The 27,650-nt window shown below is 40.8% G+C and overlaps 3 protein-coding genes across 5 annotated transcripts; all 3 read right to left on the bottom strand.

The window, feature by feature from the left end:
• Positions 1–15: 15 nt before the first annotated feature.
• On the bottom strand, positions 16–19,478 carry LOC311273578 (choline/ethanolamine transporter flvcr2a-like). 3 transcript variants are annotated; one of them, XM_084380694.1, is made up of 12 exons: positions 15,827–15,857; positions 12,888–13,539; positions 10,227–10,368; positions 8,980–9,120; positions 7,539–7,606; positions 7,184–7,287; positions 5,251–5,361; positions 4,220–4,325; positions 4,027–4,138; positions 3,559–3,623; positions 2,293–2,413; positions 16–1,632 (listed from the first exon to the last, which is right to left on the bottom strand). In XM_084380694.1, the coding sequence occupies exons 2-11, from the start codon at positions 13,482–13,484 to the stop codon at positions 2,339–2,341; spliced, it is 1,521 nt and encodes a 506-aa protein (XP_084236820.1). In that variant the 5' UTR covers positions 13,485–13,539; positions 15,827–15,857; the 3' UTR covers positions 16–1,632; positions 2,293–2,338. The 3 variants fall into 3 exon arrangements, with proteins under 3 accessions (XP_084236820.1, XP_084236822.1, XP_084236821.1); XM_084380696.1 differs by lacking the exons at positions 12,888–13,539; positions 15,827–15,857 and adding an exon at positions 18,589–19,478; XM_084380695.1 differs by lacking the exon at positions 2,293–2,413.
• A 1,903-nt stretch (positions 19,479–21,381) lies between these two features.
• Positions 21,382–22,038, bottom strand: LOC311274052 (choline/ethanolamine transporter flvcr2a-like; the record flags this gene model as incomplete). The annotated part of the gene is made up of 1 exon (XM_084381469.1): positions 21,382–22,038. The coding sequence occupies exon 1, from the start codon at positions 21,973–21,975 to the stop codon at positions 21,382–21,384; it is 594 nt and encodes a 197-aa protein (XP_084237595.1). The 5' UTR covers positions 21,976–22,038.
• A 593-nt stretch (positions 22,039–22,631) lies between these two features.
• On the bottom strand, positions 22,632–27,542 carry LOC311273579 (jun dimerization protein 2-like). Its single transcript, XM_084380697.1, has 4 exons — positions 27,283–27,542; positions 24,605–24,822; positions 23,890–23,994; positions 22,632–23,776 (listed from the first exon to the last, which is right to left on the bottom strand). The coding sequence occupies exons 1-4, from the start codon at positions 27,368–27,370 to the stop codon at positions 23,591–23,593; spliced, it is 597 nt and encodes a 198-aa protein (XP_084236823.1). The 5' UTR covers positions 27,371–27,542; the 3' UTR covers positions 22,632–23,590.
• Between the last annotated feature and the right edge of the window lie 108 nt (positions 27,543–27,650).

Here is a 27,650-nt window from a genome sequence, read left to right as displayed (position 1 = left end):
TCTAATATTCTGTGCTGCTCAGATCTCATATTTGGGTTTAAGAGAGAGCTTTTCAAAAAATATTTGTTCTAGTCTCTAGACCACTGGTTCCCAAATGGTAAGTCCTGGTGTGCTGTGAGATTTTATTGCATCTATAAGTTATTATTGCAATATACAACAAGTTAGGTATGAGTTTTTATTTTACCATATCAGTACTTTGTACACATGTATTTCCTAATACAGAGGCAAATTTAAACCCTTAAAAAATACTTTAAAACCTTTCAGGGAACCCAAGTATTGTGTCATTCACCGGTTTTAATGCAGGTGTTGCTGCTTTTATGTCATTTTACAAAGTTTCAAATGAATCATTTTGTTAATAGATATTTCAAAAGTAATTTGTCATTAGTAGATTTAAGAGTGATTATATAACAGGTGTTATCAAAGCTATTTTGCTGGATGAATGCAGGTGTGCCTTGAGATTTTAGCTTATCCTTGGGCACAAAAAGTTTGAAAACCACTGCACTAGACTAATCTAGAGTTTTATTTGAAATACAGTGAGAATTAATTAATGGAAGACAAAAGTTTAATAACCCTTGGTGTGTAGGAAAATTTTCACAGCACTGTTAAATGTCCTAAAATGCAACTGAAAGAGTAACTGGCACTGATCAAAATCACATAATCACTATAAAATAGGAAAATGAACAGAAAACTAGTCACAAACCATCAAGTACAACATGATGACAAACAGTATCAACACGGCTTACACCGCATGAACTACATTTCTCAGTAACAAATTTATAGTATTGTACATAAAAACATTTTCTTGTGCAAAATGACAACTGCAGTAGATTGATTAGCTTCATCCTTCCACCATGTTTAGTGCTGCTCTTGCATGTTGATCCAGACAATTATCACCAAATGTCTTGTATTACAGCAGAACAGGGACAAAACCGGCCTTCCAAAGTGTACTCAGATGCACAGCATCAATCGTATTTATAATCAGCAGTACTCAGACGTAACACATGTGATCCTGAATGGCAGGCCCCGACTGCCATGACAGGAAAACACGTCACAGTCTGCATTTAACGTGCTTATTCTAAAAACAGAACTCTCAATATCAGGAAATACTCACAGATATATATATTAAATATTGCATCAGATACGTAGAACACTATGCTAGCACTAATCAGAGAGGGACAGTAAAAGCCCAGGAAACAAAGTTAGAGACACTAGAGGCAGTTGCATTGCACTGACAAGACATGTAAAATGCCTACAATGGATTGTAATGTAAAAAAACACTTAGAATCCAAGTGTGTTCCCCTTGTGCTTGACTGACTTGTTCTTGCTTTGGGATGAGCTAAGATGCACTTGGGATATTAGTGTGAATCTCTGGTGTCCATACAGTACATCTATTACAGTATAATCAAGTACAAATAGCAGGTCAGCTTGTTCTTTGGCTGCTCAGTGTAGGTCAGTTTACATGTGATCACTCTTCACAGCAGCCTTTTTCCTCCCTGGCCATGTGTGCATGTTTGTGCATTTTGTCAATATTACTGTTTGTATCTGTGCGTGGTGTCTTTGTCCTCCTTATAACTTCCTGTCTTTCATGATTTCATTTGGAGAGACGCCTCCTTCCAGGTCAGCTGTCATTTTCTGCAAAGGATGAAGACGGACAACAATTACAATCACACTGAGAAACACACGAGGACAAGTTGTAGTTGTTCAACTCATCACATCATTTGAGAAAGACAATAGGGCAATACAGTTATTCAATACATTATTCAAGCATGAAACAAATCTTGCATTAAAACGATATAATCATGAACTTAGTTCACCAAAAATGTCATATGATCAGTTTCAAATTTCCTTTAAAAAATGTATTTGATGAAAGCAAAAACATCCATGTACAGTATCAACAACAAAAACCACTGCTAGATATCTGTTTTTCTTAAATATTAATTTTATTGGAGGTTGAAATCCCAGTATGATCCACAGTTACAGCAGGTGAACCTGTTTAAGAGCTGAAGGTGAAGTAGAGAACGTATTGCAGTTCAGTAGAAGTAACCTGAAGTATTATATCAGTCATGCTGTTGTGAAGAGTGTCACATATGGCCCAGGCTTAAAAATGCAGGAATTCCTCTATTATCTTTGTAGGTTGAAACACAATAATGGTTTGTGACAATTTATAACAGTTTTGTTGGATGTTGGCAGATTCATTCAAAGTTCGTTTACTGCCATATGTTACTGTTTTGTGTGTTTGCTCGTGGTAAATTATGACTGGCTGTTGAAGCTTCAGAGAGTGTGTGCCCCTACCTGAGCAGGTGTGCATTTTTGGTTTTAGTGAGGTTGTAGGTTTATGTCAAGACTGGCCTTGCCAGGCGCCGCTGCACGTTGTGGCCCCGTAGTCCTGCGCCGATGTTATGGAGCCTGTAGGCTGGAACGATAGCTTGGGTGTCAAACCTCTGAGGGGCCCAGAGGGGCCGCCTCATCCTTTACCATGTCCTCCATACCACACCACCCACTGAATCCTGCACACCCAGCTAATACTGCCTGCTACCTGTGCTACATAGCCTGTAGTGAGGAGAATATGCAGTACAACATGCTTAATATGATGTAACCTTCATAAAAAATGTATATGAGTATTTGTTTGGCATTATCTATTTAAATATGTCATAGTTATTGATCTATTAACAGCTCATTTCCAACTGTTGTGCCTGTATCGTTGGTTGGTTTCTAACAATTTAATAGAACTGGCTTCATTAATCAAACAACTAACCCTCACCCTTATTTAAGTTTTGCTAGTGTGCAGGATTACACGAGCTTTCCATTTTAGCCGCATTCATATTGTTGGGAGTGGAACATTATGAACCGAGAGAGGACAGGAAAGACAGAAGGAGAGGTCCCAAGCTTGTTTTACACATGGCAGCGAGCGAGCAGCAGAAGACACGCAATGTCAAGCAAGATTTTGTTCATTGTTAAAAATTCAAAGGTGATTCTGAGCAGCTGGAGGCCACTGAGTTTCACCCAATCTTATTATGTGATATGTTGCCTAAATGGGAGCACAAAAAGATGCATTTGTTTTTGATGATGTGCGTCCTAGATTAACTAAATAAATGAACCCTGATTTTTCTCATTAATAGTGGGTTGTGGTGTCGTATTATCTGATTATTAAAGTGATTTATAAAACTCATTATTACAGATTATGGATCTGTTTGACAGCTGTCAACTGCACCTATATGCAAGCTTTACAAAGCACGTCTTTGTTCAAGTTCAAACAAAATTAGGATTTTATAGCAAATGATAATAAACATGCTGTTAGAGCAAGTTAGAGAGCTGTCAGACAAAGCCGAATTGCACTTTTTTTGCAAAGAGCATTTGAGAGCAGAGGATGTTTTTAGTGAGTTTAGAGAGAAAGTTTCCACCAGCCCAGCAGTGCAACCCCTGCATTCAGCAGTGTCTGCAGCAGTGTGAGGACAGAGCATACAGTGCAGAGCCAGGGCGGCACCTGACACATTCCTTCTCCACTAGGATGTGAAGATCCCGCCTCTGACTTCATGTAGCACACACAGAAGTACTTACGCTCACTGTCTGCACCTCGGCCTGAAGGTTGGCCCTCTGTCGTCGGAGGTCTGACTTGATGAACCCTGAGGTAAACACGGCAGAGAAGGAAACATTTAGCTTAAGGCAGTCATGGTCTTGGTGTTTCTTCAAACTTAAAATAAAGAAAAAAGTGTTGAATCACTTCTGTCACTTAGTGTATTTTAGGTTGAAATAGAAAAACAACACAGATGATGGGTAACTAGTAAAATGCCAGAAATGTCACTGATAGTGACTCATAATTCTGTCACTAGGGGGCACCCTTATACTGTGAGAGCTAGGACCTAGTGTGTAACTCAAGGAGTGCAAACACAATTTAAATAACGACGCTCAACCTTTAAAACAGACAATGTGTTGAAGTTCCCCTTAATATCACGTGCATGCACGTCCACAGCTGCTGACACGAGTTCAATGTTCACTCTTGTTTTGCAGCAAAGGTTAATATCTTACCTGTCATTACCGTTCCTATTAGCAGGAAGATACTCAAGAAGATGTTCCCCGCTAAAGTGCCCCATGTATCAATGATCTTCCCTTGGGAGATGGTGAAAATGATTCCAAAGATCTGAAAGGAGAGAAAATAAATATTTTCTATTCTATCTTATGTGTTTAGCCTGTGTCCACTTCACAGTTAACATTTACTGACCTGAGCTGAACAGTTGAGAAGCCCAGATGAGGTTCCCTCTGATTCTGGATAGGTGAGCTCTACGGCAAACTCAAAGCCCAGAGGTAGATATCCAGTCATGAAGAAGCTGCAGGCAGACAGACAGACAGACAGACAAGCAAACAGACAAGCACTGAAGGTCGTATCGAAAAGCTTCAATGAAGATGTGTGTTCTGCAGTAGTTTTCATCCCAAAAGTGCCACAAATTTAAAAGTAGGCCAAGTGTAAATTGCTGTATAATACATCCTGTCTGGCTTTCAGGAATGAAAAGGAATTGCTATGGAAACCAGCTATGGGCATAATCAGCTTACCATAAATAGCAGTAATTGTGGGGACAAAAAGCACATGGACCGGGAGGAAAACGGAGGAACGTTAATTTTGCTTTGACACAGTAGGTCTAATGCGAGATGAGAGAAAAGCAAAGAAACATGAACTACTTACAGCTTCACTGGAATAATTTGAGGCTTCATTAGAAAAACCTGTGGCCATTAATGCAACAGACCGGGTTCATTTTAAGTGTCATGAAACGTGTCAACCTTCTCTTTGCACATAATTTTTTAAAGGCAGTCGAACTGAACTCAATGAAGCCATGACTTCAACTTCAGATTGACCAAATATTATTTGGTTTATAGCTTTGATTTCTATCCCAGTCCCACTTGAACATCACATTTAATTACATTAATGACTTCACAGTCACATTTGGGGAAACTTTAAGGGGCTCTATGTAACAATTTGTAGTAATCTACATGTATTAATCACTTTTTTACTGGACATATGTGAGCAGCTTGTAACAGGACGGGAAAATTTGCACCTTTTTTGGCTCACAAATTTAAATGGCAAAAAGATCACGAGCCAATCTGGACTTTTACTAACCAAAAGGGTTCCCTTTAAATAAACCACATGATGAGAAACTGATGAGATACAAGGTTATCACATGTTGGCTAGTAACCTGCCAATGTTACCTGCCACAGTTAACAGGACCTCTGTGGCCTTACTCTATGAAGGTTACCTACCCTAGACCTCCAGCTGTGATAAACACCACCCACAGGTAACCCAGGTTGAGGGTGAAGGCGTAGACCAGCATCCCAATCAGAGAGAGGAGGTAGACGACCAAGGTGGTTTGTCTGAGGAGACAGGAGATGAATACCAATCATTAAGTGACATGAAAGTGATATTCTGAGTAACCAACAGCACAAACACACTGTTTTTGGGTTACACATGTTGCTTTGCTCAACTTAACCCCCAAGACTTAGAAACTTAGAAATCCAACTTAATCTGACTTTCAATGAATGTATAAGACTGAATCTTGTGACATGGCTCACGTTTGCTGTGAGCCTGCCAAAGCTGATCAGGACAAAGAAATACTTTCATCATCATTAACAGGGAGGTTTGCTGTAGAAACTTGTCAAAGGCCTAAGTGTGGCCTAGATGTCAGAGAATTACTGGGATTTCTTCAATTATAACATACATTCTGATAATTTTATATGATACATGCTGCCTTTATATGTTGTATACTGTTAATATAACCCTGATTGTTAAAAAGTTGATGCGGGGAAACATTAAATATGTTGTCTTTGTACTGTGTCCAATTGAGTGTATGTGAAAAAGGATTAGACAAATTCTGTTTTATTCGTGCTTCACACAGCGTCTTGGTATCGGGGTTGTATATCGAAGTTACCTTCTAAAGAAAATGTATCATTTACAAGAAGAAAAAACTGATACGTACAACAGGCAGGGTTTAACTGGGAGCAGTGGGACCATCTACAGAGCCAGTAGCTCTTCTCCTCCACATTAAACATGCATCATTTCATGTTCATCTATTACATTTGCATGATTCATATTAAAGCACAACATGAATAAATGCCCCTAAATATCCTCAGTTTCTACCACTGCAAGAGATTTTTATGATTATCATAAGTCATATTTTTTAAAAATGTTTTGTGTCACATCTTTTTCCAGATTGATGTGTCACTTGAAATAAAATTCCTCGCTGCATGAACAGTACTGCTGAGTCACTGAAGGCCCCTTGTTAAGACTAAGGCCATCTGCACAAATAGGCTTACTCTGGTGAAGCTCTCGCTCTCGTACAACCACGCGTGAAATCCTGCTGCACAACATTTTTGTTAATATAACTTAGTCCTCTGTATCTCTCCCACATCGGACAATAGAAGTGTGAGGGTCAACAACATGACTGCTTTGGCAGCAAAGCAGTCTAATGGCATGTATGGCATCTGAGGGTCGAGGAATTTTTTTCCAGTCATAATAGTTTGCACGCCAGATCCCTGAAGGCAGCGTGCCAAACATCTGAGACCCAGAAAACTGCTGGAGGCAGGTGTTTATTCTCAGGATGGTATTGATATGCTCAGTCAAGACAACAAAAGCATCAATAATTAGATACTAATCAGATATTTTCACTTTTAAGAATGAATTATTAGTATTTTCAATGTTTAATGTGGTGGCACAAGGCCTGAGAAGCGACCTGGGAGGAGCAGCAGAGTATAGCCTGTCAGTTCAGATAAGCAGAAAGGGACTTCAGATATAAAACTCACTTCCGCTGGATTCTCATTCGTGCCCACTTTGAACAAAAGCTTTAATTCACTCGGACATGTCCCTGTGAAGGGATGATTTAGAAGACAATCCATGCAGAGAGCCCATGTTTTAAAGCACAGACAACACTGCAGCAAGCAAGAGTGACTGTTGACCCTGAAGACTGAAAATTAATGTTGCAGCACTACCTTTCAGAGGTCATGGTAGTGAGTTTGAAAAACCAATTCAAAACAGTTTTAATGTCTATGAGGCAGACTAAGGTCAACAGACGTATCTGTCTGAAGACTGTAGTGGCAGAATTAGAAAGAACACCTGCAGAAAAACTACAAGGAGAGTTGTTTTTTTTGTCTTTTCCTGAAGGCATTACGTTAGCTCAGTCTGGCATTGTTTATGTCTTACTTGTAGGTTTTGGTCTTGTCCAGCCAAATGCCACATATGAGCGAGCCGACCATACCAGCAACGACAATAGTCAGACCAATTCTCCCAGCATTCACCTCTTCACCCTGAGAGGAAAGACATTGACATTTCTGGTTTAACAGACCACACAAAACATCTGTGACATTTTGCAACCTGCAGTTATCTCGCCCAGGGTCATCACAAATGTCTACATGTGGAGCCTATTGACACTTAGTGGCAGGAAGGAATGGTGAAGGAATGAAGAAAGAAACAAATAAAGTGAAATAAAAGCTAATGTGGTTGGAGATTAAGTGCATATGGAAGTAGCAGGTTGCAGAGCAGACACACTGGGACTTACAGGATAGTGTTCAATGATCATCCGATTCAACAGTGTGGAGACAGCGTAGAAACAGCCAACGTTCAGCCCTGCAGACAACAAACAGAAAACTATCTATTTTGACAAGACCTGTAGGGTAATTAAAAGGTCCAGATGGGACCTCATGCTTCCCCCTGAAAACACGGCAGACAACCTCACACATCAAGTTCATAGCAGCCTTCAGACTTTTTAATTATTACTTGACTGAAAGCATTCAAGTTCACACTGGAGTGCCTGTCAATCAGTACCTCTTAACATATAAAATCTCTCGAAGGACAAAAGGACCTTAAAGGGACAGTTCACCCTAAAGTCAAATATACATGCATACATGAAGGAAGCATGCATCTACTAATGGACGAGAGGCTCAGGCTCAGGCTTAATGGTATCCTCATCGGCTGAGCTGTAACATTAGCTCATTTAGTTTTAACTAGCCTCTCGCCCATGAGTAGATGTGCGCTTCCTTCTGCGTGCGGTGATAAGCTTGGTGTGTGTAGTTCAGGTGAAAGAAAATAGTTCCTACATGAAAGTGCTCACAATAAGGTCTGTGGATTATCTTTAGTAACCGGGTCATGATTTCTGGAAAGAGACATTCCTGTTGAGTTACTCAAATGTATTTTTTAGTTCCATTATATTCGAGAAACAGCGGACATCTCCACGGCCGATATCTCCAAAACTCAGCAATTTAAACCAAAACAATCCAAATGGACAAATAGCACCACAGGTAAGAGAAAAACATGTATTTTGATTTGGGGGCGAACTGTCCCTTTAAAATCCCATTATTTAGACATGTTAGGCTACACATTTGCTGACTAACAAAATGTAATCACACAGTCAATCATTGACATTGTCTTCAGTAAATAGTGACCTTTGAGCAAAAAGTGACATCTCAAAAGACCTTTAGATCAATGCAACACATCGACAGTAGACTGTCGATGTGTTGCATTGATGAAGTCAATTGGAGTCACGTGTTATGATGACACATCCACCCATAAGCTGATAAAGACTGGGGGTTTCCACAGATATAACTGTGACAGCATGAACTGCACGCATCTAATTTGAGCCTTTTTCATTTTTGTTATCTTCACCTCAATATTACAACAGCATCCCAGCCTGGTTAGGTGATAAAAGTGAGATGTTGTCACAATGATGTGATAAAGGCACCTTTATGACACTTCCTCCACTGCTATCTTAATGATCTCATTACATGTTGCATTCCTAAAAAAAACACTCAAGCAAGCTAGACAGTACTTTAAGGGGGTTGCTGGTTAAATATCTCAGACATCATCCAACTTTTGATGCACATTTTCACACTTTTTTTGACATTATATATTGAAGGAATTAATAAACAATGGATTAATCATTAGGCGCCATTACAAGTCTCCTGTTCCACTCTGTATGTGGAAGGCGTTAAGAAGGAACCCACCATAGCTGACAACTAGGAGCATGAAGGGCTTGTTGCGCAGCAGCCTCATGATAGAAGCTGTGTACGAGTACTCGTCAGGGGGGATGTTCCTGGCCTGAGCCTGGGCCTGGGAGGGAGGGATCTCTGGTCTCTCCTGAAAAACTGGAACACACACAATAGTTCAGTGAGGTTACATGTGTGTTTGGTATAGAGGAAATTTATCAGAGGGAGGGAAACAGTCCTTTCATTAAGCGTGTTGTTGTGGGAGTGTATCATCTGTTCTCTGATCAGTGTGAGGCTGGAGGTCATACTGACAGCAGGAGCAGTGACAGTGGGAGCCAAATGGTGTGTGGGGGTGTGTGTGTGTGTGTGTGTGTGTGTGTGTGTGTTCTTGTACGCGACAGGAAACCAGTATTGGACATTCCTCCAAAAATAATTAAGTTATTCTGTTTTTTCCGGCCGGCTAATAATCAACTGTGTGAGACACCCACTGTCAATAATCCACTCAAAAAAACAATAATGTTTATAATCATCAATGTTCTATTAAACCAAGTTTGTACCTTTTAAAAAAAGTATACAGACACATAGAAGAGCATTCCTGCTGGATTGACTGGTGAAGCTTTAGCGTGTTTCTCTGACTGTCAGCGAGTTTTAGTCCTTCTGTGGAGGTGAAAGGAGGATTTCACAGAGCTGTGGGGGGGAGATGAATTTATAAAACATTTCCACGACTCTCTGAGTTTCTCCTTGTATTTCACATCATGTCCAAACGCATCTCATCAAAAGGTGCACAATTAGAGCAATTACTGCAGCTGCTCTTCTAGTGAACTGCGGTTTTGAATTTTCGGTAGAAAGCACATCTCAGGGAGACGCAGCTCTCTGGCAGTGCTGCCCGAGAAGCAGCCCAACAACCAGATAAGAAGCTCTACCGTATAAACATGAATAAAACTGTGCATCAAACAATGACATCTAATGCTGCCAAAATCCTTCTGGAGAACAGTCTAAAAATATCATGACAATGCCAACTTAAAAATATCAAACCCCAGTAGCATTAATGTGAGGGGCAAAGGGAGTTAGATAACAGTTTTGTCACTGTCTCGACCACTGGAAAACACAACCTGTCAGGATCACTCTTTGCTTTATATATTTTTACAACCATGACTGTAGGAGTTATATGACATTGAAAGGAGCTGTTACTGCATGAGTGAGCAAGAGCCCTGACAGGCCCTTTACTCACTCTGTGAGCCAGTGGATGTGTATAATCATCTTACCGATGATCACGAGGATAAAGATGATGCTGGCCACTCCTGCGCTGATGTAGAACATGACTCTGATGTGGTACGCCAGCTCATTCATATCCTCCACATTAGGCACAAGGATGGGTGGGATCAGGAACCCAATGGCAATACCCATCTGTTGGTGAGAGGCATGAAATTAAAAAATGACTCTGTGCCTCTAGCTGACGACTACACAAACAAATACAGTCAGTACACTTCATTTAAGGAAACGTCATTATTAAAGTGGAAAAAGGTTGAAATAAAGAATCAGAAAAGAAATAAGCTCGTAGAAAAGGTGAAGATTTGTAATCTGCCTTGAAAAGAAATAAGCATATCTCCCAAAATGTAAAACTATTGCTTTATGAAGTAGAGGTACCGTCAGGGGTCTTATTTGTGGGGACATGTGCTAGACATGAAGATACAACGTCTGACATTTTAGGTCCTAAAATCCTCACCACCCTCCCACCCTCACCATCTAGTGGATCTGGGACAATTGGGGTGTACTAAACTTTCCAAATTTGAATACCACATGAGTAGTGCCCACTTCTTCAGCTTCCTACAGCCTCAAGAGCATTCCAGAGGGGACACCAGCCGAGGTCCCTCCACTCTAGGGGTAAGGTGAGGGAAGGAAAATGGCAAATTGTGACAAGACTGGTTCCTGTAGGAGGAACAAACCACAGAAATATATCAGACCACTTCAGGGAATGTTACAGCTAGAGATAGATAGATCTGTACCTGTTCACCTAAGCAGCACACAGAGATACACAGAGAAATGTTGCTATATTGATGTTAAGTATCTGACATTAGCCACTTAAACAACCATTAACTAAAGATGGGTTTATACAGAAAAGATCCTTACAGAACAGGAACAGCAGAGTCAACTGCACAGTAGATCGAAGCAAAGAAAATACACTGTATGCCTACTTTTTGTGCATTTTGGAGAAGTAGAGCAAGTCTTGATAACATGCAAAACAAGCTTATTCTCAATTGGTGCAAATCAAGGATGGCCTCTTCTGAAGTTACTTTTGGCACACAAACTTTCGATCTGTTTGATCTTCAAAGCATCACAGCCCGTTATGGAAATACTACCTACTTTTGTGAACTATTTCTGAACGTCCATGGGGATATGTAAACTACTTCAGCCTGAAACCTTAGAAGTATCATGTTTAGGGACCAGAGCCAAAGAAATAAAGTCGTGGTGAGCAAGTCAACATCAACAACAATGTGTTTTTTAATCTTCAGCGGCGGGGAGCGGGACTTAAGCACAAAACAAAAACATGCATGACAATGACCGGCATGCAGTGTTTGGTTTGAGGCAGGTGAGAGAGGGCAAACTTCAATTGAAGGAAAACAGTTTAGCTTCGGAGGGTTCAGGAGTCGGACATGTTTTGATGGTATATGTTTATGTGCAGTTTTGCCAGTGCCTGTGTATCATTCATTGGCTGTTTTTATTGGCTCGTACAGAAAGAATTATTTAGAGCTAAATAGAGTGCTGAAGTAATGAGTCCTAAAACCCGGAAATCAGTTAGCATTTTTGCACTTCCGGTTCCCTCGTCTCAAAGTCAATGGGTTTTCGGTTTAATGCCAGAAATAAGGTCTGTGGTTACCACAAGCTTAAGATATTTATATGTTTTGATTTAGGACACAAAATGTATAATTCAATCACACGAATCATAACAACATTTCCACAAACGTGTCATTTCACATTCACATTGTGTGTCTATGAGCTCACTGTCATGTCAGGAGGCGCAGGGGATGGTGATGGTATGGTTGCTAGGCGAGATGGTTGCCAAGAGAGAGACCACTGTTCAAGACAGTGTTTCAACATTTGTAAGTGTGAAACAACTGAATATTTTAACGAGACGTCAGAGACATTCTCCAGCCATGTTATTGCCAACAAAAGTAGTGTTGAAGATGGCTGCCAAGTGAGAGACAGTGTTTCAACATTTGTAAGTGCAAAAACAAAGCCCAGACATTTTCCAGCTGCAACAGCTGCGTAAACGGTGACAGAAGTTGAGTTTAAAACTGAAGAATACTTATTTTGAAAGCAGGAACACGAGGCTCTTGGTACATTTAGAGAAAGTAATTAAGCTATCACAAAGACACTAGTATAGATATAACTGTGTTGGAAATCTTGTGGACATTTTAGAAAATACCCTAAAAGTAAGCTCTGAGCAAATACGTTCACATCATAAAAATTCCATCAACTTTTTATATACCACATGTGACATCCTGAGGTAATTTTACCAGAAGTGAAACTAACTACTTAAGCATGCATCAAGAGCTTGGTTCTGCAAGTTGTAACATGCATCACTTCTCTAAGATCCTTTTCACTGTTAGAAGCTGAAGCGGAGACCGGCCGCAAGTTTTCCTGCAAGTGTGATTCACTTTGTTAAACCTGCTGACTCAAGAAGAAGGTTGGAAACAGAATTCACAGGAACAGATAGTCACGCATTTAAGATGGCACACACTGACAGGACATAACACTTTGAGATATACTGCAAAGAGTGTTAAAGACGATAGAGCTCTCCTTCAGTTATTTCTTGCCTAACAAACACACACATACAGTTCTTTTACCACCAGTTTGAGAAGTTTGTAACACCATACACACACTGCTAAAGACGAATTGAGGCCCACAGGTAAACAGAGACACACCTGGTTTCCCAGAACGCCAATGGAACAGGCGGTGGACACCTCCTGCTGCCCAAACCACAGGGACGCAAGTCTGGATGGGATGCCTAGGGTATAAACCGCGGCCACTGAACACACAAACTGGCCGAAGAAGGTCATGGCGAACATGTCAGGGTAGGCTGTGCTCGTCTTGATCCAGGCCCCGATGCAGTTGAAGGCTGAGCCCACCACCAGGACGTCCCTCATGCCCCTGTTGTCAAGCAGCCAAGTGATGGGCAGGATGAGGGGGATGTAGGTAAGGCAATAGATCAAGGAGAGCCAGTCGATGGTCAGGCTGTTGATGCTGTAGAAGCGCATGAAGATGTTGCTGATGATGCTGAACTGCAGCCACATGAAGGCGTTGCTCATGGAGTAGCAGAAGAAGATGAATAGCATAACCCATCGTCGCCTGTACAGTCTGGTCTCCATCAGGGGGTAGAGCCGTGCCGTGTCCAGGACTGAAGTCTCCAGTGTGTTGCTGCTGTCTCCCAGAAGCAGGTGGTGGCTGTAATCACCAAAACTGTCTCTCTTGTTTCTTGTCGGAGACCAATCATCTTGAGAAAATTCATCCTGAGAACTCATGTTGCTCCAAGTGAAACGCTTCCCTTTTACTTCAGACTTCCGCAGCACTTAACAGCTGGAGAGAAGAGCAAACATTTCTCAAACAGTGGAGATTACTGCTTATCACTCCATCTGATTTCGCAAAGGTGAATCTGGGGTGCAGTTTAAATATAACGAGCGAGTATGGGAAGCTCTGATCCCAGCCAACAGTCACATACCTGACTGACTCCAGTGTTTAACACCTCTGTAGTCATGTGATAGATTTCTGTTTTGCTTTTCATTTCAAACTCCTCCTTCCAGCTCATGTCAAAGCATCAAATAGGACTTGAAAACAGCCGCTGAGTGTGAACCCAGGGTAACAACTTTATTTTATTATTAAAGTAGGCACATCACTCACATACAAAGAGGAGCTAAAGTCCACTGAGGGTGATGCTTAACAAAGGCTGCAACTGCATCAGAATACAGAAAGAATGCAAACCCATTTTTGTCGTTTAAAGCATGAAACTACGCCTCAGTTGGTTGTGGTTGGCAAACATTACAATGCAGACCAAGACCGTGAAGGTCTAACACTAAATTTGCAGTAACTAACACCCCGTCTCAACAATATATGATAATAAATCTTTAAACATTAACAGAAGATTCCCTATAGGAAAACCTTTTGTATTACTACACTGTAAAACAAGTTCAACACACATACTAACGCTGTGGCTGTGGGGAGGAAGTACGGCTCTGTGCTCAAACACAAGGTGACAGTATCCCACCACAGGAACACCGGTTATTAAAGTGTTTGTGGTTCATAAATTGGATTTACTAATGCCCAATCACTTTATATTACATCATCTGTCTTTGGACCAAGCATGCTGGCACACACCCAATGCTAGAAACTATTATTGCGCTTTTTTATCACACATTTTTTGTTGTTTGTGTGGTTTTAAATGAAATGCCGACTTCCAGCTTTAATTTGAAGGTGTTTACGTTCACATCAGAAGATGAGTGTAGGAATACTAGTCCTTTTTCTACATGTTATTCTAATTTCTGGAAACAATAGTAAGTGACTGTACAAATGAACAGAAACCTTTTTATGGGAATAATCAGCATGGTATTTAATTTAAACACATGCTTAATCACTACCTGCTTGAAGGTCGCATAGTGTAGAAAGTGAGATTTCCATGTCTTTTTTGATTATAAAGCAGGTCTAGGTGCTATATTAATACTGTTAAGGAAACAAAGCAGTCACTATACGGAGCACTGCACACAAAAACTGCCTATCGATCTATTGGTCTAACGATCTATGGCACTATTAACATTGCAAGAGTTTTCTTTGACATTTTCGTTAATGTCTCAGGGAATAAAGCATGGCTCCTGATGACGAAATCAAGCATGTTTGGGTGCCTGTTATCGATGAGTGAGTTAAATTTGATGCAGATCCAAATAGAAACCTCGGTGTATTTAAATGTTTTTCCTTTGATATGGGATTAGGCTTGATTGAGTTAAAGAGGACTGTTGGGGCTTGGCGGAGGTATACGCTCTACTGAGTGCCATTCTAGTTCTACATGAAAAAGAGGGGAAGGTTGAGCTTTACCAAGCCTAACCGCCTTTAGATATCCAAAACACTGAAACAGACTTGGGCCCTTTTGATAGGGAATGTTAGGCAATACTGGGCGAAAAATAACTCAAAGTTATAGTTTTCATTTTAAAAAAATCTCAGCAACTCTGCCTCTCATATTGAGCTGCAATGGACTGAACTGCGGTTAAAAAAGGGGCTAAATGGTCTTTACAGCTTTTGTGACAGGGTCTCAAACAGACTGGAAATTTCCGACGGCGGAGCTGCAGCGCCCCTGCTGTCTCCAGCCTCCACCTACACCACCTCAGGTTGCCTGCGCGGAGCAGATCCATGAATGGAAGGAGTGAAGGGAAGAAAAGGAGCAGCGAAACATCTGTGCTTATATTGAAACTACGTCCCAAAACACGCTTCAGTATCACTATTCTCGGGCGTCTTTCAGGGAAAATACCCTCGCTAATAAACATGACATGTCACTGAACAGTAGTGGTTCAGCCGTGACTGCTTTTCTTTCAACGCGTTCGCTTTATATCTATAAAGCCAGCGCAATAAATCGCTCCGCCACATCAGATAAACAGATTGTAAAACGATTTCAGGCTCGTTTTGCTCCATATCTTTAAACAACTCAAGTCTGTTTTATGGGACAACAAGCTGCCTGACGTGACGCTTCCTGAAAGTGACGACATATGAACACACGCGCTACAAATAAACAATTAAAAATCCCAGCAGCCTGTCCTCGTGAGAGTCCATGTTCGCGCTTTATACCGACCCAACATGTAAAAGAACCGTCAGTGTACCATACCTGCAGCACCGCAGCATTCACACACTGCCCCACTACATCCACCTCACACACTGTACCAGCAGAAGATGGCGAAATTGTGCACGTCACCTGCCATCTGGTCACCACCCACAAAACAAATAACTTAACTCAAATAACCTCAAGGAAAGTGTCAGAATGAGCAGGGAAATCTTGCTGTCAGCTTTGAAAAGAGACTGTAATGAATGTGTAATTAAAAAACTATTATTAGTGGCCTATTTGATATCACTGGAGATAGAAGAGTCAATAAGTTTTTGTAGCTGCGATTATTTGACACCTTCTGTAAGTTCTGACAAAAATCTGTGAGGTTAAAGAGAGTCAGTGGTGCAAAGTAACTAAGTGCTTTTACTCAAATACTGTAGGCTACTTCCACTATGAATGTGGGAAAACGTCCTGTCTCGCAACGTTAAAGAAAGTGAGAAAAAACTCTTGGATCTGTCGCTTTATCTGGATCAGCACCAAAAGTTATCAGGGTCTATTCTGGGCTGAGACCCATCCTCCGTCCAAGTTCTGTGAAAGTCCATTCAGTAGTTTTTGTGTAGTCCTGCTGACAAACCAACAAACCAACAATCAAACGTACACACAAGTGTTGTGCTATTGGCGGAGGTGTGTTTCTTTTATCTGATAGCTATATTTACTAGATTCTTTTCATATTGAAATTTACACAAACGGTGTGTAATGTTGTTTCACAGTTCACAGATTTCCCATCGAGACTCATCAAATGGTTTCATTTAAATAAAACTATGAGGCCTAAAGAGGAAAAAATATCCTGTATTTCACAAATATCAGAAACAAAACAGATTTGTGTAGCAGGACTTTATTTTTCCCTCGTTCATTTCTCATCTATTATGGCCCTCAGATTTATCTTGTGACCCTTTAAAGGGGCTTGACCTTTGGGTTGGAAACACTGACTTAACTACTTCCCACAAAGCAGTTGATAACAGCACCGCCTGGACCAGCTACTACAATAAAATGCAATAAACATGGGTGTTAACAATAATATAATATATAATAAATCTATCACTCAAAGGGCATTTTACTTCTGATACTTTCAGAACATTTTCCTGTTGATGCTTCTGTGCTTTTACTTTTGAAAGCAGGACTTGTACTTGTGATTGATTGTTTTTAGGCTTTTGTGTAGATACTTATATTTGAGTAAAGGATCTGAATACTCCATCTTCCAAGACTGAAGAGTGTTTGCTTTTTGGCTGAATAAGAAGACGGTACAATGCTTCAACAAATCCACTCAAAATAGACCAACGAGTTAAAAGAAATCAATGAGCCCTGATAACTTTATCAAGGTAAGCAGACGCTGTGGATATGCAGATAAGCTTTAACATGTCAGCACACACACAAAACACACAAACACACCTCCAGAAACACAGACAAAATGTCAAGTATCTCTTCATGCGAATTGCATCAGGGTGTGTGATATATTTAACATCCTGTGTACTTAGTCTAACTTCCCAACTACATGTAAGTAAATACCCAATGATGGGTTACACAACAAAGGTCGATCTGTCAGATGCTTAAATAAAAGAAAGAGGATTGCACTGGGTAGCCCACCACTCACACTTAAGTCCAGGATCATCAATGCCATGTTTTCTGTCACTATTGGTTGGTTCAGCCTAAACTAAAATATTTCTTCCTCAAGGGAAGTCCATGAACCTCCAGGGATTTTTTCCAGGAGTCTCTGTGGTGACCATGCAAACTAAGGAATTTCAAAACAGGTGAGAAGCACAAATGACAGGTTGGATTGCCATTTGGGCGAAGCGGACAACTCCCTCACTCACTCCACATCATTTTGATATTTGGTATCTGTTTGCTAGCAAATGTTTGAGAGCATTAGTGCACAATGTCAACAAAGGCAGGTTGAGCGTGACTATCTAATCTTGTAGAAGAGATCCAGAAATGTAGCCTGTTAGTTGAGAATAGAGATGTTCCAAGTGACTATTTCCTCTGTCATTCAAACCTTAACCTGAGTTAAGATTAGTTGGCTCGTCTAGAAGCAAGAAGACATTCAGAGAACAGTCCAAATTGGACACACTTTAATCTGTAAGGGTTAAAAAATATATCTGAAAAAAATATTGTGTTACAACAGTTAGACAGCACTGTTAGTAAAGGATGCTAAATGTTTATAAAGCAACATATGACTAGGATATTTCAGTGCATATTCTGTCAATATGTAATTTAAATGTAGGCTATACATTAATAATAATAATAATAATAATGATGATGATAATAATAATAATAATAATAATAATAATAATAATAATAATAATAACATGTTTCATGGATGAGTATTGGTGGCTAAGTTTAAAGGTCAAAGTTTTAATTGTCAGATACTGATGCTCTGTGTTGGTAGATCGTGCAAGATGGGAATGAGACTCAACAATCAACTATATTACAAATTGGACCTTTAATCAACCAGTCAACGATTCACGTACATTCCTCCCTGACACTGTGCTCAATTTATTGCATTGAATCAAATTCTTAATTTGGGGCTAGGTATCGTTTTCTCATGATGTACTGGTTGGATGGAGGGATGAGGGGGTCACCTGGGGCCCCACAGAAAATATTTGCCCCTCTAAGAGGTTAATCCGGCCATGGGTTTAGCCTATTGAAGGATAATTAAACATGGCAATTTAATAACCTATTTCTGTGTTTTTTTGGTAAAAATAAAATAATACAGTATAAAGAGATCTTTTTTAATAACTCTTTCCTTGAAGCACAACAGATCAACTCACCTGATTCCCAAAAACTCCAATGGAGCATGCGGTGGAAACCTCGTCCGCGCCGAACCACACCGATGCCAGGCGGGAGGGCATCCCGAGGATGAAGACCTGGGCGAGGGAACTTGCGAACTGTCCGAGCACGGTCACCATGAACAGGTCGGGTTTGGCACTGGCCACCTTGATCCACGTCCCGGCGCAGTTGAGCGCGGTGGCCAGCAGCGCTGTGACCCGCAGCCCTTTCTTATCCAGGAGCCAGGTGACCGGGAAGATGAAGGGGATGTAGGTGAGCATGTAGACCATGGAGAGCCAGTCCACAGCAAACGCGTCCACGTTGTAGAACTTCATCATTATGTTGCTGATGATCCCGTACTGGATCCATTGGTACGCGTTGCTCAGGGAGTAAGAGCTGAACAGGAACACGACCGCCCAGCGCCTCTTGTACAGGCGCGTCGTGGCCGCAGAGCCGCTGTTCCCGTTGGGGATGCTGCTGCATTCAATCTGGTCCCCGGCATCAGGACCGTCCGCTCCCAGATGCGGACCATCACCCTTGGCATCCTGTGCGCTCGCGTCGTGTGAGGTCTGCGTATCCTCTCCCATGTTCTGCTTCAATTAAAACAAGAAGCCTCCACTGAAGCAACAACAACCCGCTTAAAATGTCTTTAAAACAAGAAAAGAATTAGTCGCACCTGTCGGTCCATGTGACAGTCTAAAAAACATTCACTTGTCAGTGATATTGGTTTCCTTTGCCCTCACCAAAGGACTGAGACAACTTCAAATGCCGGCTTCATTCCGAATGACTGACCTGCTCTCGACAAGTTCAGTTAATACTTGAGCTGTCTGAGAAATCCCCTTTACTACACGCACTGTGGATATGACTGGACCCGACGTTTACTCCCCCCAGCTGCTGTGAGAAGACATGACAGTGACTGTGAAGTGGGACACACCTACCATCAAGTCAGATCACACTCAACAGAGTACTACAGTATCTGTGGTACTGTAGTTTATCTTTATGGTTTGCTGTTACAACTTTCATCTCCAGTTGTGACAATGTACAACATCCAGTAATATTCCTTTATTTTATTATGAGGTTTCCACAACTTCTCTACTTCTACTTTTAGGCTCAGTCATGCCATGTTAATCTGGAAAGTTAAATCCCTCCTGGTATGAACAATGACTGCCTTGTTACTACACCTAGGATTGCTATTAGTTGGTACATACTGAGAACTTCTATTCTTATATGCTTATATTTTTTCCCCCATGTTCGATTAAATGTGGATTAAAAGTCAAATCTGAACTCAACAAAAATGTGCCTGCATCTCAAAGGACTCACATGCCTCAAGGAGAGGCATGTGAGTCGTTTTAAGACTTAATGCTGAGCTACATGTGAAGGGAGAGGAATAAGAGGTGTAGAAAGTCTGTTTTACCAGTTTTTGCACTATTATAATCTGTGTGAAAATGGCCTCAGGTGAAACGAAATTTTCCAACACTCCCTCTTTGTGATGTCAGAACATAACAAATATCCAAGTCTTGTGTGTAAAGCGGAGGCTGTAGAGGCTGTAATGTAGGTATGTAAAAGTGAATGAATTTAAACAGGTTAAAAATAGAACAAGTGTGTGGACTCCAAAATAAACAAGTTAGTTGTACAGGTTGCACTGCTTTTGGCCACCAGATGGCACCTGTTACCATACATTTAGGTCATGAAAATGATGACCCAAAACATAATGCATGTCTGACATGTTTTCAATTTTGTATAGACTCAAAAAAATTACAGAAAAAAAGAAACTAAACATTTATTTCTTATGGAAATACAAAATGGGATTTTGTGATAGCTTATATGCTTATATAACATCATATACAAAAGTATTAAAAAAAAAACATAATTAACATGGTAACAGAAAATAAAGTACAATGTAAACAGTCCATATATATATGTGCATACATGACGCCTGCGCCAAAACATAGCAATAAAGACAAATAAAAAATGATCAGTCGATCTGCTGCAAACTGAATGGAAGAACACAGATAACCAGAAAATCAAATCATGAAGGTTATTACTAGTAAAAAGGCTTCTGACTGTGTGTGTGAACGTTCTTCATACCAGCATACCATCATCAGTGATTGTTAATGCATTTCAGTAGATATTTACTTTCATACTTTATGAAATGTGTCTATTAAGCCAACACATTGGCTCCCAATTGCTCCCATCTTCTAGTTGTAATTCAGTCAGAATTCCTACAATTCCCAGAATGCATTTTAGCAAAGGCAGGACAACACAAGCAGTTTTGAGCACAAGGGTCGAGAAGTATTGCAACATCTCATTAAAACAAGATGTCTATTTGTCGCCTGATCGCCACATATAAGCCGTCGTTGAAATACAGTTGAAACAGCAGTTATATGTGACTTGGTGACATCCAGTCACGTCTAATCAAACGTAGGTCAGTTTAAGCTCAGACTTATTAAATTTAGAAAGATTTCTCACTAAATGAATTACTGAAATTAGCTGACATTAAAGGTGCACTATGTAGTTTTAGGGGATTACATTTGAATCAGATGACAAAGATCTTCTCTTTATTTTATGCCTGAACAAAGTAAATAAACAAAACTTAACTTTGTTTATATCTGCTGGACCCTTCTGACTTTCTAGCTTCAAACAGTGTTCTGGGGCCCTTATTTTGGGTTTAGTCTATTAAAGGATAATTAAACATGGCAATTTAATAACGTATGCCTGGATTTTTCTGGGTCAAAATAAAATTATACAGTATAAAGAGATCTTTTTTAATAACTCTTTCCTTGAAGCACAACAGATCAACTCACCTGATTCCCCAAAACTCCAATGGAGCATGCGGTGGAAACCTCATCCGCGCCGAACCACACCGATGCCAGGCGGGAGGGCATCCCGAGGATGAAGACCTCGGCAAGGGAACTTGCGAACTGTCCGAGCACGGTCACCATGAACAGGTCGGATTTGGCGCTGGCCACCTTGATCCACGTCCCGGCGCAGTTGAGCGCGGTGGCCAGCAGCGCTGTGACCCGCAGCCCTTTCTTATCCAGGAGCCAGGTGACCGGGAAGATGAAGGGGATGTAGGTGAGCATGTAGACCATGGAGAGCCAGTCCACAGCAAACGCGTCCACGTTGTAGAACTTCATCATTATGTTGCTGATGATCCCGTACTGGATCCATTGGTACGCGTTGCTCAGGGAGTAAGAGCTGAACAGGAACACGACCGCCCAGCGCCTCTTGTACAGGCGCGTCGTGGCCGCAGAGCCGCTGTTCCCGTTGGGGATGCTGCTGCATTCAATCTGGTCCCCGGCATCAGGACCGTCCGCTCCCAGATGCGGACCATCACCCTTGGCATCCTGTGCGCTCGCGTCGTGTGAGGTCTGCGTATCCTCTCCCATGTTCTGCTTCAATTAAAACAAGAAGCCTCCACTGTAGCACCAACAACCCGCTTAAAATGTCTTTAAAACAAGGAAAGAATTAGTCGCACCTGTCGGTCCATGTGATAGTCTAAAAACCCTTCACTTGTATTATTGTATCAATATTGGGTTCCTTTGCCCTCACCAAAGGACTGAGATACCTTAAAATGCCGGCTTCATTCCGAATGAGTGCCTTTATTTTATTATGCGGTTTCCACAACTTATCTACTACTTTAGGCTCTCTTGCCTCAGTCATGCCATGTTAATCTGAAAGTTAAATCCCTCCTGGTATGAACTGTGAGGGAAATTCTCTAATGTCCCTCTATTATTTTGATATGTTATTCTTGCATATGAAATCTAACAAATATTGTGCAACATTTATATGATATAGAGGGCTGTTAGAACTAACAAAGGAACAAAGTTCCTGCATAGAAACATGTATGGACTCCAAAATAAACAACACTTATTTGTACAGGTTGCGCTGCTTTTGGCCACCAGATGGCACCTGTTACCATACATTTAGGTCATGAAAATGATGACCCAAAACATAATGCATGTCTGACATGTTTTCAATTTTGTAGACTCAAAAAAATTCCAGAAAAAAAGAAACTAAACATTTATTTCTTATGGAAATACAAAATGGGATTTTGTGATAGCTTATATGCTTATATAACATCATATACAAAAGTATAAAAAAAACATAATTGGTAGTAACATGGTAACAGAAAATAAAGTACAATGTAAACAGTCCATATATATATGTGCATACATGACGCCTGCGCCAAAACATAGCAATAAAGACAAATAAAAAATGATCAGTCGATCTGCTGCAAACTGTATGGAAGAACACAGATAAACAGAAAATCAAATCATGAAGGTTATTACTAGTAAAAAGGCTTCTGACTGTGTGTGTGAACGTTCTTCATACCAGCATACCATCATCAGTGATGGTTAATGCATTCCAGTAGATATTTATTTTTATACTTTATGAAATGTGTCTATTGAGCCAACACATTGGCTCCCAATTGCTCCCATCTTCTAGTTGTAGTTCAGTCAGAATTCCTACAGTTCCCAGAATGCATTTTAGCAAAGGCAGGACAATACAAGCAGTTTTGAGCACATGGGTCGAGAAGTATTGCAACCTCTCATTAAAACAAGATGTCTATTTGTCGTCTGATCGCCACATATAAGATTATAAATATCAAAATTTAAAATCAAAACTTTTTTATCAAAAGTTTGAATGTCTTCTCCAAAACTACATAGTGCTCCTTTAACCACTAATGCTTTCTTTTTCCATAATGGGAAGTTTACCTTTCCAACCAAAATCCATTTTAGCTGCTGGAAATATGTTAAAGATGCCATGCTAGCTAATGGCTCAAGCTAAGTTTAGATGACCAATAAGTGACAAAACAAGAGAGAGCAACAAAGACAAGTTTGAGTCCAATCCGATTGGCTCCACATTTTGTGGTGTGACGCTCCAAGACTTAAGGTGGGAGGATTTGGCGGCTGGTTCTCCTCCATGGCCGAGGCCCAAAGCTAAGTGCTGCTAGTTGGCTGCTTCTTCTCAACTGTAAACTCTAGAAAAGACGTCGCACCTTCACTTGGCCTCGAGCTGCTGCAGCAGGGGGTTCACCTCACTCTCCGGGGTTTTGACACTATCTGTCCTGACAATACACGTGGGGCGGTGGCGGTTGAGCATGAGGATCAGCTGCTGCCGTTCAAGCTTCAGCTCCTCAATCTGGGCTTTAAGGTCAGAGTTCAACATCTCTAGTCTCTCTGATTCCTGTGAGAGGATGGAAGGAGAAGGAAGTATTAAGGGAGGTAGAGTTGGAAAGTTAAGTGTGAGAATGTGAGAGTTTCAAATAATGACAAAGTAATAACCTCGGTATGTCTCACCTTTTGTAGATAATCTGTCCTCTCTTTCTTTTTGTTTCGACATCGAGCTGCAGCCACTTTGTTTTTCTCTCGCCTTCGTTTCCTCCTGTCTTCCTCTTCATCTCTCTAAACAACAGTGCAGGTAAACAGGTTTCAGGTTAAGTTGTGGTGGCCTTGCTGAACATTAAACTACTTAAGATATCATCATATGCCATCATATAAATAATAATCACTTATTTGTGTGACGTTCTCTACTACTGTAATCCATTAGTAATCTTGTATCTAACCATTTTATCTTTTTTTTGTGATGACTCAAACAAATTGATCATCTGTGCAGTCATCAGTACGACCAAGCTACTTGCTACCTGCCTTTATAGCTCAGTCGAGCTGAGAATTCATTTGTTCAAATGATTCCTGTCACCCTGATTGTGTTTTTCCCTGAACGTCCATGGTGGAAAGAATCTAGCACTATTTTTAGCAACAGCAACACATCCTGCTATGTCCACTAGATGGACCTGTTGATTAAGATATGACACTGCAAAGGTGCTTTCAGTTCACGCAAACCACATTTTTCACACAATTAAACTGGAATCTGTATGATGAATTTGAAATATTTCAGCTTCACTGTGGTGAAACACATACATGTTTAATGTTAAGAAAAAGAATGTAAACAGAGTAAAAAATAAAAAATGAACTGTTTCTGATTACATTATCAGATACTCAATGTTTCCTTTACCTCTGTTTTGATCACTAGAGGCCTCTTCCCCAGACTGTCCAGGAAGTGCAGAGGTGACAGCATTGTACCAAACTCCTGAAAGTCACCAAATTTGAGCTTGTCAGTCAGTGTGGTGGCTGAGATCCCAGCTAACGGGCCCAGGCTGGGCAGGGAGCCTGCTGTCACAGAGGGATCTGGGATTTGTCCTGGCATCGTGTCAGACTCGGTCGTGACCACAGCTAGGAGGCAGAGGGAGAAAATGGGAGACATACTCAGACTGCAACTAAAATCAGATCAATGAAAAACACATAAAACTCTGTCCGCTCAGCTTGTTATAGCACATGCTCGAGCATACTTTATGGTGTGAGGGGAGAAATAAAAACATTTAACATTAACAAATTAAAGGGAAAATAGATATCTAAGTCCTTTTTTAGACCTACAGTCTGTCATAGGGCTTCAAGAAGGCACTTGCCCGAGGTGCACTGCTACTTTCTAGCAGTCAGACCGGCCAAACTGTGATGAATTGCTGGTCTGTTATAGGAGCCGGATGCTGAGGTTGCTCTCATTAGGCTATTTTATTATTTTGCTTCTTTTTCTGGAATGAATATACCACCATTTACTGAGATCTTGGCAGGAAATTTACTTCATATAATCCCCAGAGGCCAAAAGAGAGACGAACAAGACAGTGTACAAAGCAGACTCAGACAAATTCCCCCTTTATTTCAAGGAAAGTAAGCCAGAAAAGAAATGCCCGTTAACCATGGTTTCCTCCTTATGAGACTTCATGACAAGGGAGTAGATTATGGCTGCCAAAATTCAGCATAATGTGGTTAAGTCTGTGCCCCAAATTTTACTTATTTTGCTTAGCCAAGAGAGAAATTAAAAGATGACATTGTTTACTCACAATCCTTTGTGCCCAACAGATTTTCATTACATGTTTTGTTCTGCCGACCACTGACAAATGCCTTAATTTGAAAAATGCTGAGCGTGGACATTTAAATATATCCAAAGACAATGAGCGAGGTGTGTGAGCAAAGCCGGCCAAAGACACAGGAAATTACTACAACAGCTCAGCGGATTTCCAAGCCACATGATGCAGCCAAAAAACGACCATCTGAGGTCAATTACTCAGAGACCTTTAGCCCACACTGAAGCAATAAACAGGCAATATTTGATATAAATGTCACTATAGAAAACAGTCGTCTGGCTTGTTATTAGCTTTGAGGATATATCTATGAGTATTTTAAGGGAGGAGTTTATGCATGCCAATTATGCATCTACTAAATAGTTATGCAGAGAACATGAAAAGGCAGGCGACATGAGAGAAACGCATGGGAATTACTTTCAGTTTTTACACTTCCTCAAAATACAGGTCAAAAAAGTGGAACTCTGCAGGTCATGGTTTTGGCACATGATGCCCAGATGCAAATATCTGCTAAAAAAAACAACACGGTGCAAAACAAACTACAGCCTGACCGATATATCAGTTAGCTGATATTTTCAGCCGATATTGGCCTGTCACAGATAAACTGTATCGGAATAAATGTTGTCCAGTATGTACTGATGTGACACCGTATTAGATTATAATGCAGAAAAAGATTCTGCGGGTAATTGATACATTTTTAAACTTCCAGTGAAGTTTACTGCTGCAGTGCACTGATGTCATTTCACACAATAAAGTTTATTGTTAAACTGTTAAATATCCTGTCTCTGTTACATATCTTTGTGTGTTTGATCACCATATTTGAGGGATGAGTCGATATGCCAATTTGGGATTTTTGGCTTTGGGGCTGTAAAACAAACGTGCAAAATGGAGGTAATGTGCTATTGCGTAATAAGAAACGTAGTATTACATTTGCACAAAAATACCAGGCAATGCAACACACAAACCCACCTTAACACCATAAACATTTCCATTAAAAGGGCTTCCAAGCATACAATATGGAACAATGACCATGATTTCAATATTTTAAGGTCCAATGTTAAAAATATCTCTTTTAATGTTAACTTTATTATTCCCCTGAAGGACCAACAAGCCAATTAACTTCTCCAGATTAGACTGCAGTTGCATCATTTGTTCTGAACTCTCTGCACACTCACATGAAAGCCCAGGGAATGAATAGTTGAATGTTCAGTAGTTGAGGAATATGCGTGCGGTGCTCTCAAATCGCCTACATTGTGTTGCATACTGAAGCCATTGGTCAACTTGAAAGCGGAAGTTTTTCTTCAGTGCGGCATTTATCTTACGTAACTTTGTCTTCCATCAGAGAGCTGCAGTGATAAAAAAAAAAAAAACCCAAAAACGTAACAGCTTTTTGATCGCAGCGGATTTCGCTTCAGATAAAAAGCACATGTTACGACTCGACACTCACGTGAAGGTTAGACAACACTAAATAGGAACATTTTGTTCTGAATTGTGCACGCCGTGCTTCCATGAAGAAGGAGCATGCCAACAAAAGAAAATGAGCTTTCTGCAGCATGCTCCGCAAAGATGTCAGGTCTACTTTGAAGAGCAGAAAAACGCAGAAAAACTCAACGATTGCAGAGAAGAAAGCGCCGAATAACCGAGAACATCACAGCCCCGCTCGCTGCCCGCTCACAAACTATGCTCGTTATGACCTATGCGTGGCGCGCCAAGGCGCTGTTTAGTATGTAGAAAATGACCCAGTCCTCGACTTATGAAGTTTTTGAATACCGACCTGACTTTGATCCCAGGTGCAACAAATGTCCTTTCTTCTGGTCAGCCGAGGGTCGAGAGTAGATTTTAAAAAGTGGAAATCGTTGCATCAGCCCGATTTTAAACGTGATCCCAATCTGGGAGGATTTGGGAATGCGGAACTTAGGCTATGCCAGCCAAACGTAAGCAGGGATGTAAAAAAGTACATCGTGGGGGCAGAAGTGGGGAAGTCGCACCGCTCCTCCCATAAAGAAACACTGAGGCTGCAGACTGCAACGGCAGAATGTGGCTCAGACGGAGGCCTGCACTGGAAATACAGTGCGACCACTCACCTACAGTGAGTCTCGACACAAATACAGGATGGATCAGAACATATACAAGCTTCTCAAT

This window comes from Pagrus pagrus, assembly GCF_965226575.1.
Source record: "Pagrus pagrus genome assembly, chromosome: 18".
NCBI classification, from domain to species: domain Eukaryota; kingdom Metazoa; phylum Chordata; class Actinopteri; order Spariformes; family Sparidae; genus Pagrus; species Pagrus pagrus.
The sequence above is the reverse complement of the archived record's forward strand: the minus strand, read 5'-3'. Positions and strand labels throughout refer to the sequence as shown.